The sequence below is a fragment of the Pagrus pagrus genome (genome assembly GCF_965226575.1).
Source record: "Pagrus pagrus genome assembly, chromosome: 24".
In the NCBI taxonomy this organism is placed as follows: domain Eukaryota; kingdom Metazoa; phylum Chordata; class Actinopteri; order Spariformes; family Sparidae; genus Pagrus; species Pagrus pagrus.
In genome coordinates this window covers 12,172,825-12,186,451 of record NC_140206.1, presented here as the reverse complement: position 1 = coordinate 12,186,451, position 13,627 = coordinate 12,172,825, and the positions used below count along the sequence as shown (strand labels likewise).

General features: G+C 41.6%; 1 protein-coding gene across 2 annotated transcripts in view; it reads right to left on the bottom strand.

Annotated features, from left to right (window-relative positions):
- Positions 1–226: 226 nt before the first annotated feature.
- LOC311253298 (gamma-aminobutyric acid receptor subunit beta-3-like) overlaps positions 227–13,627 on the bottom strand; it is a 40,318-nt gene continuing 26,917 nt past the window's right edge. The window contains exons 7-10 of one of the 2 annotated variants that reach the window (XM_084347163.1): positions 13,406–13,558; positions 6,704–6,951; positions 6,375–6,443; positions 227–4,174 (exon numbers count right to left, since the gene is read on the bottom strand). In XM_084347163.1, the coding sequence (XP_084203289.1) occupies positions 3,803–4,174; positions 6,375–6,443; positions 6,704–6,951; positions 13,406–13,558 (842 nt within the window). In that variant the 3' untranslated portion in view covers positions 227–3,802. The remainder of the gene's footprint in view (positions 4,175–6,374; positions 6,444–6,703; positions 6,952–13,405; positions 13,559–13,627) is intronic. The other variant, XM_084347164.1, reaches the window with a different exon arrangement.

The window sequence follows — 13,627 nt, the reverse complement described above, 5'->3', positions numbered from 1 at the left end:
AGCTGCACTGGGAACAGATGGGGATCAAGTGCCTTGCTCAAGGGCACCTGTAGCGGAGTTTATCTTAAGTCTTAGCATACGTACAGGCAGTCAGAATGCTCAAGCTTTATTAAAATATGTTTTATTGGATCTTTGAGAGGCTGTTCATTGTATTAGCTTGCTATACATGTACAGTGCAGATTTCTTTATGGAGTGTCATGCATGCTCGCAATACCAAATACACAGGTACAATGTATATAATTTATTTGATGGTTTAACATGATAATCTACTGAAAAAGGAAGAGAAACATACAGAGATATACAGTATAAATCTAAGCCTAAATACATTTTGTGGCAGCACAGAACATTTCACATTCCATTATGGGACCAAGGCCATACAACACCTGAAGTCTTTGATGACTCTTTTATTTTTTTTGTTTTTCTTTTAAATGTAGGCTCATATGGCATAATGTCATCTCTAAAATGAGCAGTTGGCAGCTCTCATAAGTTGAGTTTGCAAAATATCTTTTTAAAAAAATCTTCCCAAGTTTTTGTAGTTGCATGCATGATAAACAAGTATCTAGAGTTTGTAACAGTTACTGTCTCTTTCACTTTTAGACTGCACTAATGAGTTTGGTTATTTGGGAAAAAAAAAAAATGACTCATACAACGACCAACTTCAAATATGGGTTTTAAATCTCACCACCTGACCTGAAGGATATCGTTTAAATCAAAGTGAACCAGTCAGCCAGGAAGATCTTTTTGGACTGTTTCCTCCAAACTACACAAAGCAACTTGAAGGATCTTTGGACAAACTGGTTCCATGACTTTAAAACGCTCCATCTTGAATGCACGAGATCAGGTAACATTGCTTTGTGCCCAGGACCAAAGCCAAGACATCCTGTTGGCGTGTGTTCAGACAGAAACGCCTGCGCCAGGCGCCATTGCATACAAAGTCAACACAAAGATGGCTTTATGACTCTGCTTTGTTAACGTACAGCAGTAGAGAAGAAACAAAGAACCAGAGTTTGTGGTGAGTTCAGTCAGAGGCTGAACTGAACAGGAACATACACTCATACACATGGTCAGTGCATCCGTTGCTAGCTAACTTACTGCTTAAAGACAGTTTGGACATTGGCAGCTTTGGGTGAACACGATCTGTACACAAACTGATCAGTGCATCTATTGCTAGAACTTGCTGCAAAAAGACAGTTTGGACATTGGCAGTTTGGGGTGAACACGAACTGGTCAGTGCGTCCATTGCGAGCTAACTTACCCCTAAAAGACAATTCAGACATTGGCTATTTGGGGTGAATACGAGCTGTACATGAACCAGTCAAATTTGCGCGAATATCGGGTGAAAAAGGTTAAAAATTGGCTTTCTTTCTGAACACACCCTTAGCAAGATGTTTTGGCATGTGATACAGTATATATATATAGATATAATTTAAACTATGACCGGAGCTTTCTTCTTTCTTGGACCCAGGTCGTATATGTGCACTGCATCCCGTCTACACAGTAGAAAACAGGACAAGAATCCAGCGAGAGACTTGAATGTGGACTCAGCTGGAGCCCTAATTAATCAGGGGTTGAGGTCAATCCTGTTTCCAGAAAGAAAATTGCATTTGTGCAGCAACAATCCAAGTACAATACATTCAATTCTTGGTCATATATCAATCAGTCTGTACACATGAAACTTTACAATTTTTTTTTTTTTACTTCAATTTGATCCCAACTCTGACTGTCGGTGGCTCAAGCTTCTCAATCACAACAGAACTCAGTGTTATCAAGTAGCATTTCCCCCCCCCCACATGTATTCTTGTACATGCACAAACAGCGTATGTATGTCATGTATCTATGCATCAGATTTACATCATCGTCCATGAACATCTGTAACAGGTTGATTGCTCTGCGACCTCAGGTGGAATGGCACAGTTTATCAAAAAGAGTCGGGCAGGAGAGCTGTTTTTTTTTTGTATCCACAAATCTATTAAACGTTGAAATTTGTCCACAGTCGAGCAAGCAGCACAGAAAATAAATGGTCGACCCACGCCCTTCCTCTCTCGAGCTCTCTTTATCCATTTCCCATCGTTCTCTCTCTCACACACACACATGCACATGCACACACTCTTAATACACCACCCCTTCCCCGTCTTTCTTCGTCACTCGCAAACGTAAGAATGGGCGTTTACATTCTGATGGAGAAATGATGACCATGGCTCATTATCCTCTCCCTGAAGAATGGATCCAATACATTCAGTGCTAGTATGTGCTTATTAGTCGACGGACCGGTTATCTTGGTCCGTCCGCGGAGTCAATGAAATCCATTTGCATCACTTTCGTCTGTACGGCAGGGCATACAGTAACTCTTAAATGCAGAGTGAACATACATACAGTGTCTAGTGTGTTAATTCAGCATGGTCGGATGTGTGAGAAGAAATGTATTCAGAGTGCCCCACAAATGCTTAGAAACTAAACTGATGCTTGGAACTGGCCAGTTGAGTAATTTGTTTAATCCATGTCTTTTTTTTTCTGTTTTTTTGAACTAAATAGTCTGACAGTTAAAAGCCAGTATGACAATCACAAAATGCTCAATATTTTGATCATTTTCATTTCGGGTTGTACACACAGTATATATATATACATTTATGTATATACACACCTATGTACTTATGTACAAAAAAAATGGGTTTCATTCCTCCACTCTATCACCACAACAGAGTTAGTGTTGAGCAAAAGAAAAAAATAAATAAAATCAACAAGACAGGTTAGGAAATCAAATGAATACCTGAAGACACAGAGTACAAAAATATCATAAAATTTCTTGGGTTGAGTAACGGTGTCGCCCAAAAGGCCCTTGGCAGTTTGTTAACGTTAAAGTCAGACCAGTTTTTAGAGGAAGTTTGTTAAATTGGAGTGCAATTCTGTCGCGCTTTCACACGGAGCGCTGATAGAAGGTAGAAGAGAAGAAAATGGCAGTTTCATTCAAAGTTGTGCTTATTTTTCATTATCAAATTACCAAAAAAGGATATTTTCTGTGACACTTTTCTTTGAGAAGAAAAAGATGCCAAATAGCAAAAAGATTCAGAACCTGAGTCACAATCATCCTGAACAGAGGACCAAAATCCTCAAGTTTAAGCTATTGTGTTTTGGGTAAAGGTTTATCAGATCTGTAACTTATCAACACTTAAAAACAAATACACATCACCAGAGTCTTCTGTAAAGTTGTGACATATCCCAAGGCAAAAAAGGAGTCATTATTTTTCACTATGGCTGATCATTACATGCATTAATAGTGCATAGGGTACCAGTCAAACATACATTAGTTTGTTTAATGGACTTTTAGGAATTGTGTGCACTTATCTGACCACCTGTGTATTATAAAGTTTTCTTACTTGTTGTTTTAATTAGAAAAATTCTTGCATTAACTGCTATTGTGTTTGTTTTTGTTTTCTTTTTTGCAAATACTGTATTATTTATTCAATTGCTGGCTTTGTATCTTTCTATTTACACATTACTGAGAGGGCAAATGTTGGGAAATGACTGTCACAAGTCCCAATTACAGTACATACATTAGAAAATAAAAAGACCTTAGTACTAAGGATTCAAAGACTGCAAATATAAAAACAATTGACGAGAACTTGGTCCAAAACTCAATAGTCTTTTCTCAGTCAGCTCTTTTTTTTTTTGTCTTGTAGTGTTGCAGTCTTTAACTCGACAGATTCCATCATGTATAAAAGCAACAGAAAAAAAGGAAGAATAAGGAACAAAATGAAAAAGTAATCAAACAAACAACAACAAACATCTCAACAAAACAGTCTAATCAGACATAGTAGAGCCAGTAGATGAGGTTGAACAGTGAGAAAACGGAAGGGAAGATGATCCTTGACCAGCGGTCGATGGCATTCACATCCGTCAGGTCAGGGATTTTGATTTTAAGCTGCGAGGACCGCCTCCGCAGACGGCTGCGTTTCATCTGGGCAGCCCGGTCGAGGGAGTGGCGGCTGGCGGAGCGCGGGCCGATCCCGCCGCTCTGCTTGCGGTACTGGATGTGCGTCGAGGCCGTGCTGTCCAACTGCACCATGGACTGAGAGTTCCTTATGTCTGCCACGCTGGTGGTGATCTCGCCTCCCGCCACTTCGTTATGGATCTCTAGGGTGGTTAGCAGGATGTTCCCGTGGCCATGCGGTTCCGCCTGAATAGATAAAGAAATGAGAAAACTAATTAACAACATTATGGGTGAATAAATGGAACAGCTAGAGAGGACACTACCTTGGCTTTTAAGGCACTGCACAGTGCATTCGAGACAATGAAATGTAGATGTTATCATAAAGGAATTACAGAATGGGCGTAATGGGCACAGGCCCATGGGCCCAACGGGTCGACCACTGTTTGAAATGACTGCATACAATTTTTGTTGGACAGTAAAACGACTATAAAGGAACTCAAAACAACTGCAATACTGATTAAATAGAGATAAAAGAGAAAAACGAAGATACAAAACTGACTACAAAGCACCACAAAAGACCCAAAAAACAATCTAAATTACCACAAACAGACACAAGACCGACTACAAAGACATGCAAACTGATAAAGAGATGTAAAGCGACTTCAAAGAGAGGCAAAATGACTACAAAGAGACGCAAAAATCAACAAAGACGCAAAACTGACAACAAAGTGATGCAAACTAATAACAAGGAGAAGCATAGCGACTTCAAAGAGACGCAAAACAACAACAAAGATAGAAAACTAACTTCAAAGAGATGCAAAACGACCACAGAGGCACAAAATGTATTAGTATCATTGGTAATAATTTTGTGCCTCTCCCATGTAAGAGGGGTGGTGGTCGTTTTACATGCTGTGCCAGGGGCCCATTGTCTTGTAATCCTTCCATGGATGTCATGTCATGCTTCTGCCATGGCAACAAGTCAGCAGTCCAAATTGCATGTCCAGTTACTTTCATTTTAAGGGTTCAAATTGTAAATGTGATATTGATCCCCTTAAAAAAATACCAAAAAGCAATGAAAAAAGTTGTTTCCATGGAACACCGGGACAGTTTTTGTCAATGTTGTGTTTTGCCTTTGCTCCTGATTTGACAGTTGTGTAGAGGAACATTCACATTTCACCTGTCTTTAGTGAAAAGTAACTAATAACATGTCGTCTTGAATATTACAGAGAAACATGTTAGAGTGGAGGAATGAGCAGTTTCAAACACAGCTACTCTCTTATGCACCTGCCACTTGGTCCCACGGTGGTATGTCAATGGCAATTTGTGAAGGCAGGCATTCCTATAATGCCATCCAAATGACCATTTAAAATTTGGTGCAATTTTTAAAATGACTCACTATCACCACTGGAGCCACTGCAGTGTTGCCTGCTTTGCATAACTGAAGAACCGCAGGAGAGTTTCCATTGATCAAACAAATTCTTCTAAATTATTAAAATGATCCAAAATGTCAGGATTTGATTGGACTTGGGTGTCATGCCTCCTGTTACAACTTGTAGAAACATACATCATCACTTTCAACAATTTAATGCAACACATAAGATATACATCATACTCCATGCCTTATGATGTCTGCACCACAAAACATATCAAGGACAATGGTCAATGGTGATCATTCATGCAAATGTAGCAGTGGTGGAAGTCCAACATTTCGCTATTTTAATGAAACCTCTGAAAGCTGTGCTCAGCCAGAAGGCAGAAGAAATTTGTACTTTTTTACATGACATTTGACAGCTGGATCATTTGTCTGGTTAGGCACCACAAAATGCCAATTTATTAACAGTACAGCTGTTAGCTGTAAGTTGGCTAGTACTCAGACTTCACCAAGACCTCCATCTCTTTCTGTAATTTCCCTGCAGTTTCGCCAAATATGCTAAATTATGTAAGCTAGAACTTATTAATATTATCCAACAATACACATTCCAGCAGCAAAGATGCATGACGGGAGACCTCAGCACTGACTACCCACTGAAAGTCAGACTGCTTCACTACATGAGCAAATGTCACTTTATGAAAGCTGTGTGAGAAATGATGATTCCAGTGAGAGACGGTACACAGACGGCATGCATTCAGGATGACCCCTGAAAGAAGAAAACAGATTCATATCTGAACACCGACTTTAAAATGCAAGAGCGAGCAAGAGCATCATTTCAATGCAGGCAGAAAAAAAAAAAAAAACGCGATGACAAAAGTCAAAGTCGAAATGAATTCTCCTGAGAATATGGCAATGTCATGAAGATGTCTGCTGTCGCTTGATTCATTCCATGGATGGGGGAAATAATTTGCATTGAGGCAAAAAAAGAAAATGAAAAAAACATCCATGTCAGCTGATGGCGATGGCAGAGTTGACTCAAGGAGATTGAAGAGTCTCACTGAACAAACAACTCACCGAGCGTGAGTGGCGAAGACCTTTAACCTGATTGGACCGCTTTAGGGACGCGGTCCGACTACCTGCCTCCTGAGGAGATGAGAATATTCAGCCACATGTGGTGAACAAACACCTGAAAACCGATTTACTTAAAAAAAGAAACAACATATTTGATCTACTGAAGGCTCCACCGGGGGATACAGATGCCTATGAATAATGTGATAATTAATGCATTCATTTCCTTTCGCTGCTTCTGCTATCAAGAGGAAAAAAGGTACATTTATTGATTAACATATACTTTTTGATGCAATCTTCAATCCATTCATCCACAGGTCCGAGCAACAACTCACCCTCGCCGCGTCGTACTTGGCCGCCCTCTCGTTGTTGGCCTTCTCTGCCTTCTCCGCCAGCTTCTTTTGCATCTGAGGGCCCCTCCCGAAGAAGATGTAGTTGACGAAGGCGTACTCCAGCAGGGCCAGGAAGACCATGACGAAGCAGCCCATCAGGTACATGTCGATGGCCTTGACGTAGGGGATCTTGGGCAGCGTCTCTCTCAAGTGGGTGTTGATCGTGGTCATTGTCAGCACGGTGGTGATCCCTTTGAGAAGGATAAAGACAAACATGGTATTTTTAAAGGTCCCAGCTTGAAGAAAGTTTTTTGAATTATAAAGCCGATCTAGGTGCTTAAATATACATGACCAAATATGCAACAATGAAAGCTAATTTATTTCAGCTGATACATATCATTGTGTCCTTTTTCAAAAAAATTATCTCAGAATTAAAAGACAAATATTTTGCATCCTCTTTCCGATCCCTCTCCACGTCTCTCAAATGAGGTTTTCAGTCAAAAAGTACTGTGAATTCTACCTGTTTAGATCACACAGCATCATCTTAAAAGATAAAACGTGAAACGAACAATGTTTATGCTCCGAAGCTTCCTCATTACCAGCCTTGGCAATCTATCTTGGATGGTAAATTTGACGCTTAATTAGTCCAAACCTGTCTGGCATGAGCCCGTCTTACAGGAGCACCCCACCACTCTCAGCAGCTGCTGTTATCTTGTCAGTAACCTTAAGGTCATGTTGAAGAAAAACTCCAACAGATGTCTCAGATGTTACTATAGAAACAAGGATATTTTTTTATAGAAAAACATGTTTCTGCAGCTTTTTCCTGTTTGTTAAGAGCAGGATTGACACAGCAGAGGAAAAAAAAAATAAGGTTCTGCCTCATTGAAGTGTCAGAAACAGCACATTCGTTTTCCTTGAGCACTCTTATGAAACACTTCCCTGATCACTCTCATGTGTGATCTTATTTTACTTGCATGAACACACTTGCACTGGTTAGGTGAGTGCGTAACCTCTGCTTCATTGAAATTCAAAGGCCTGCCTCGAAACCCTCCAACTGCCCCTCGGTCATCAAGCAGAAATAACTCATTAGAATAGTGCTGCATGTATCTAGCCCGCAGCTCTGAGTAACCTTAACCACAAGGGGTACCGAGCGGCGTGGTTACTCGCTATCTCCCAGTAAAGGCACCTTCGCACCTTGTGTGTGTGTGACCTTAAGAGAGACATATGAAATTATAGACAAATAAATGAAGGGAAATTGGACTGTCTGAGGTTTGATATATGTCTATGGTAGGCTGAAACTGAAATACACTGCCACAACAGAAAATCCAGCCAAATACAGAAAACGAGTAGCAAATGTTTTACAGGGCTGCAACCAAACATTATTTTTGTTATTGATAAAACTGATGATTATTGTCATGACTAATCAATTAATCGTTTAGTCTGAAAAAGTCAAGAAATTGTGACAAAAGCTTTGCAAAAGTCGAAGATTCCCAAACCAACTTGCTTCCTCGTCCAAACAGTCCAGAAACCAAAGTATCACGAGTGATGGGGAAAAAAGCAGCAAATCCTTCATGTAAGAAGCTCGAACCAGCAAATGTTTGACATTTTTGCTTGAAAAATAACTTTATTGAATAACTTTTACAATGAATCAATTATCAAGAATCAATTTCCTTTCAGTCAACTATTCATTGCAGTTCTGAAAGTGTAAAAAATACCCCAAAGTCATACTTGAGTATAAGTAAAGACATTGTGCTAAAATATTATATATAATATACTATTACGAAGTCTTAAAGGATCTGATATTGCAGCCTGTTCTCACTCCAAATGCTTCTAATACAGCTGCCTTCACGTTTGACACGGTAGTTAACCCTCCAGCTTCACTTATCGAAGCAGCCCTCTAGTGCAGTAATTTGGGTCAGGTGGCAGTTGGGTGGGTCATTGACTGGACCCTCAGGGGACTGGAGTTAGTGTCCCGTTTGTGACCAAGAGTGATTTGTTTTTAATTTATGTTAAGTCAAGTAAGTTGATGTACGTAAATGCGATATATATTTTTAACCCAAAGTTTGATCTTTTCCTTAACCTAACCAATTACTTCCAGAGCCTAAACCTAACCGAGTAGTTTGAAGATTAATTATTATTAATCATTAGACAACTTGGGAGTGAGAAAGTGTTGAATATTAAATGTGATTAAGCAATGAATGTACTTGAGTGTTGAAAGTGTATAAAGCATATACTTGACTGATTATCTGATCTGGTATTCAGCATTTTCAAGTGTATATATAATAAATTAATTTAAAAGTGTGATGCTGCAATCACAAAGTAACTAGTAACTAAAGTTATCAAGTAAATGTAGTGGGGTAAAAAGTACAATATTTAGCAGAAAATGGAAATACTCAAGTAAAGTACAATACCTTAAACTGTAAGTACAGTACTTGAGCAAATGCACTTCCATCATGTGTTCTGCAGCTCTGTGCTCAGCTCCCATGTCCTGCATGTACTGTGTGACGTTGTATGTTTCACAAGTTGCAGCCAATAAACACCACCCTCACTCACAATCATGCAAACCCTGACCTCCTGCGGCGCAATAACGCCATATCTCATCTCATTTGAGGTACACGGCAGATATATCTCTGCTACTTTATCCACCCGTGCTGGAAATAAATGGAGCCTATCAGTAGCTTGGGCCGCTCGCATAGTGCGACACACACGGACGAGGCTCGTGGGGTGTGTGTGTGTGCGTGTCATAAAGTACGGTGAGGAGACAAGAAACAGTCAAGGGGTTGGGAAGAGGGAGCGGGATAGCTAAGGTCAATCTAGCCCTTAGTGTGATTTATTGGCACATTACAAGGCTAACACCACTCACGCGTGTGTGTGTGTGTGTGTGTGTGTGTGTGTGTGTGAAGCGGGTGTGAATGTGAACTAGCCCTGCCTGCACGTGCACATGCTCCGTGCCTCTGCCCCGATTGGCCGGTGCGATCTCCAGGTTTTTTTTTTTTTCCCGCTTAACGACAGCCTTGTTCTTTATAGGTGTTCTCTCAGCAGCGCCATTACTCTCTGTCCTTCACTCCCTCCCCTCCATTCCTCCTTCTCTCCTCCTCTCTTTTTTTCCTCCTCCTCCCTCGCTCCCTCGCTCCCCCGTTCGGACAATTTAATCAAGGGGGCCATGCGCCCGTGGGCCTCCCCTCCTTTTTCAGCACGGCCGTTACTCTCTCCGGGGAGAAATATAGTTTTATAGGCTTTTTCTCTCGCTGTCTTTTCCTGTCTCTCTCACCCATTGTTCTCTGCTTCTCCCCCTTTTATATCTCTTTCTGCCTCAATCTCTCCCCCTCTCCCTCTTCATTTCTCCTGTACTCCCCCCACACCACCACCACTACCGCCACCACCAGATCTCACCATCCTTTAGAGGTGGTTTCCCCTCTTTGCTCGCGCTGCACCTCTTTCCGTCCCCTCCCCCTCCTTTCTCTCTCCGGTTATATGTCCCTCAGTCTCTTTTCCACCTTTTACAGCTGGAACAAAGGCACACAGCAATCAAATCTCCTCTAATCGCGAGCCAATAGGCCATTAGCAACACAGCTCAACATTACAGAAAGGAAAAAGGTATCATGTAGGATGCAATAAAGCGAGGGGGAAACGGCGATGAATGTTAACTGCGAGAATAGAGGCATGGGCGGTAAATCAAAGCAGCGCTAATTGAGCGCTCCCATCCATCACTTCGCAGACAGGACAAATTGTCAGCTATCTCGTTAGCATGCATGATAATTCGACACTTGTCATTTTGGGGAGTCTGCGGTCGGGAGGAAAGAGGTTTTCCAAGGCCTGGAAGGAACACGCAGCAAACTTGTGTCTACCATTACACTAAAAGTGCTCCCACGCTATTACAGCTAATGCCCACACCTCAGCTGTTCATATGATTTGATTACGAACGAAGGGCACGACTGTGGGAAAAGGGTTGCAACCGGATTAGGACGCGAGCAGGTCATTTGTAACTTTTGCGATCCTTGGAAATTGCTCAGGAAAATGAGATTCTCCTTCAAACAATTCAATTGTTTGCCTGCTGCCTCCTTGAATTGATTTCTCCCTGATCATTACACTGCGCTTACTGGCAGGTTTTTGCACACACAGAGGGAGGCACACTCGCGCACACGCATTCCCCCACACACACACACACACATCCACACTCCCCACCATCAAGATACCTGCTGAAAGCTCGTAACGATCCATCAGGAGAAGTGAATGGACCTCCGGTTGCCTCTCAGCTGAGCAGGCACACGCCGGATATTGCAGCTAGCAAGACTTCACACACACACACACACACATCCCCTCACACACACACACACACACTAAAGCAAATACAAGTGTATACTCAGAGGCATGCTGTAATGACCAGATATTGCATGCATGCCTTAATGAAAGATTGCCAACTAGTTCAAGCAGGCACGTAATGGTGGATGTAAAACAGACGCACACTGCTGCCATTTAGATATCCATCCTACTCTCTAACCAGCTGCATGTGCCTGTGCATGACAGGTAATGGATCAAGGCATGTTGTGCAAAAAGCATTATGATGTGTAAAGGTCATTACTGCTCCATTATCTATCCATAAGAAGATGATCTATGGACCAAAGCGGAGATCAATAGGCCAGATTTTAGGGGTGTAATGGTATGCATGTCTGCCGTGAAGCATTTAACCTTTGACCCAAACACTTCTGGTCAAAGTAGTCTATTTATGTCGACTAGCACGTACGGAACAGAAGTTCTGTCGTTAGTTTTACCCAGAAGATTTGGGACTGTACCAGTTGGTGTGTATCAGCTGTAGCATGCGTAACAAGCGTATGCAAGCGTTCGGTTTCCTGGTTACATGGACAAAGTTAAGCGTGAAACTGTGTACCGACAACGCCTTCACACCGATGTTGATAAGCAGAACAAGCCAAAAACAAACCAAACAAATGCTATTGTGGTGAGGCTATATTAATAATGCTAGGCAGGAGAGCCCTGGCCACAGTCATTCCTTTTGCCACATCCTACTTACTCTACGTGGGATAGGTTTTTTTTCTGCAGTTGCCTCGACTCGAGACAAAAAATAGGTCGAAATTGAAAATGAGCTAATAGTGGCAGTCTCACAGCTGCATCCCCGATTTGAGGAGATCTGCAGCACAAAGCAGAGCCCACACCAGAGACTGAAAGGATGAGGGGGGAGTAGACGTGTGATTCTGGCTGAGAAAGTGTTTCTGTTTTGTTTTTTTTCTCAGGGAGCTGATAAAATTGCCTTTTTTTCCGCAGAGAGGCAATTTTGGGAATTTTGCGAAAGCAATGAGTGCTGTTAGTCAGTAAAAAATGAAGATGCGTAATGCTCTTTTATTGCTTCAGCTATAAAGGTGACTTGTTCATTATTTAGTTTTATCCAGTAAGATGCCACACTGAAGTTGCAGATCTGTTTTGATTGTCAATCAGTCAATCAATGTTTGAGCCACTGTTGAATGACCATTTTTTCCTAAACAAATGACAAAAATGCTATTTGTAGCCTCTGTTAGCTCGTTAGCTTAGTTAGCAGAGCGGTTAGCGGTCCGGACTGGGACCACCGTTGGAAGTGCTGATACTGGTAGCACAGGTGCTTTGGCCAAGAACAGGTCAGGGCTAGCTGGTTAGCATGCTAACTTCAGCAGATAGCTCTGCAACACAATACACAGTCATCATAATGTCATAACTGTTATTTCTTTGCATTCTGATGATAATTATAGGTAATTTATAATAAAGAGTGTTATCAACTAAAACCTTACATACTGCACCTTTAACAGTTGCTTCATAAACGGTTTCTAAAGCTTTTCATTGTTAACAGTCAAAGAACAATTAACTTAAGTTTGATTAACTACAGATTTACACTTTGTTAATGATGGCTATCACTTATATACACAGCACCAGTATAATCTATGTTTTGCCTTTGCTTTGATAGGACCCTTGTGCTTGGCAATTAAAAATTCACCTTGCTATTAAGTGTAGCTGCAGGGGAAAGTCTATTGTCTTAATTGCATTACAGGCTCTTGTCTCGACAACCTTCTGTGTACATATTCCCTCCAAGGTATTTATATGTCATCTACCTGCTACCTGCTTCAATATTCATCAAAGACAACCCCGCGCCGCGACCTCCTGCGAGGAATCACGATGATTACGAACCTGCTGCTTCCATTTCTGCCTTGTTTACGAGCCCCACGGTGAGTAGGCCCCTGCGCCCACGCGGGCGCTCCTCCATAAGAAGCGAAAATTATGCTCATTAGAGACGTGATGTTTTTATAGCTCCCGGAGGCCTCTCGTTGACCACAGTGACTGCACACGCAAGGTATGACCTAGTTTGGTTGGAGTCAAGGTTGTGTATTTATGCTTTTGCCTCACGGAGAAGAAAAATGGATTTTAAAAAACGCAATAATTCTGCTACATTATTCATGTGATTTAAAGTAAAATTGATTAGCTCATTTCCCTTTTCCCTCTCCAGCAGAAAAAAACAGAAATGTTGTTCAAATCCATTTCAATTTGGTGCACCAATTTTCCAAGGCATTCCCCCGAAGCTCCAAGTAATACCAAGTTCAGCCTCTCACTGTGCTCATGAAAACACATCACTTTTGGGAATCCAGCAGGGAGGTTTGCGGCCCACTCTGGTCCCTGGCCTCATCTGGGAAAGCCAAATACCTGCTCCCTTAGCTGCTTCTTTACCTAGTGCCACTCTGGCTGCTGACGCATCGTAGTTTATCCAGAAGGAGACCCAGGAGAGGATGGTAATCAGGATCGATGGCATGTATGTCTGCAGGATGAAGTAGCCGATGTTCCTCTTCAGCTTGAAGCTCAGAGACAGACGAGGGTAGGCACCTGAGGAAAGACCAGACAAAGAAAGAAGCGTTTAAGTCTTTTTGTTTTGATTTTTCTTTTTAGGGTCGC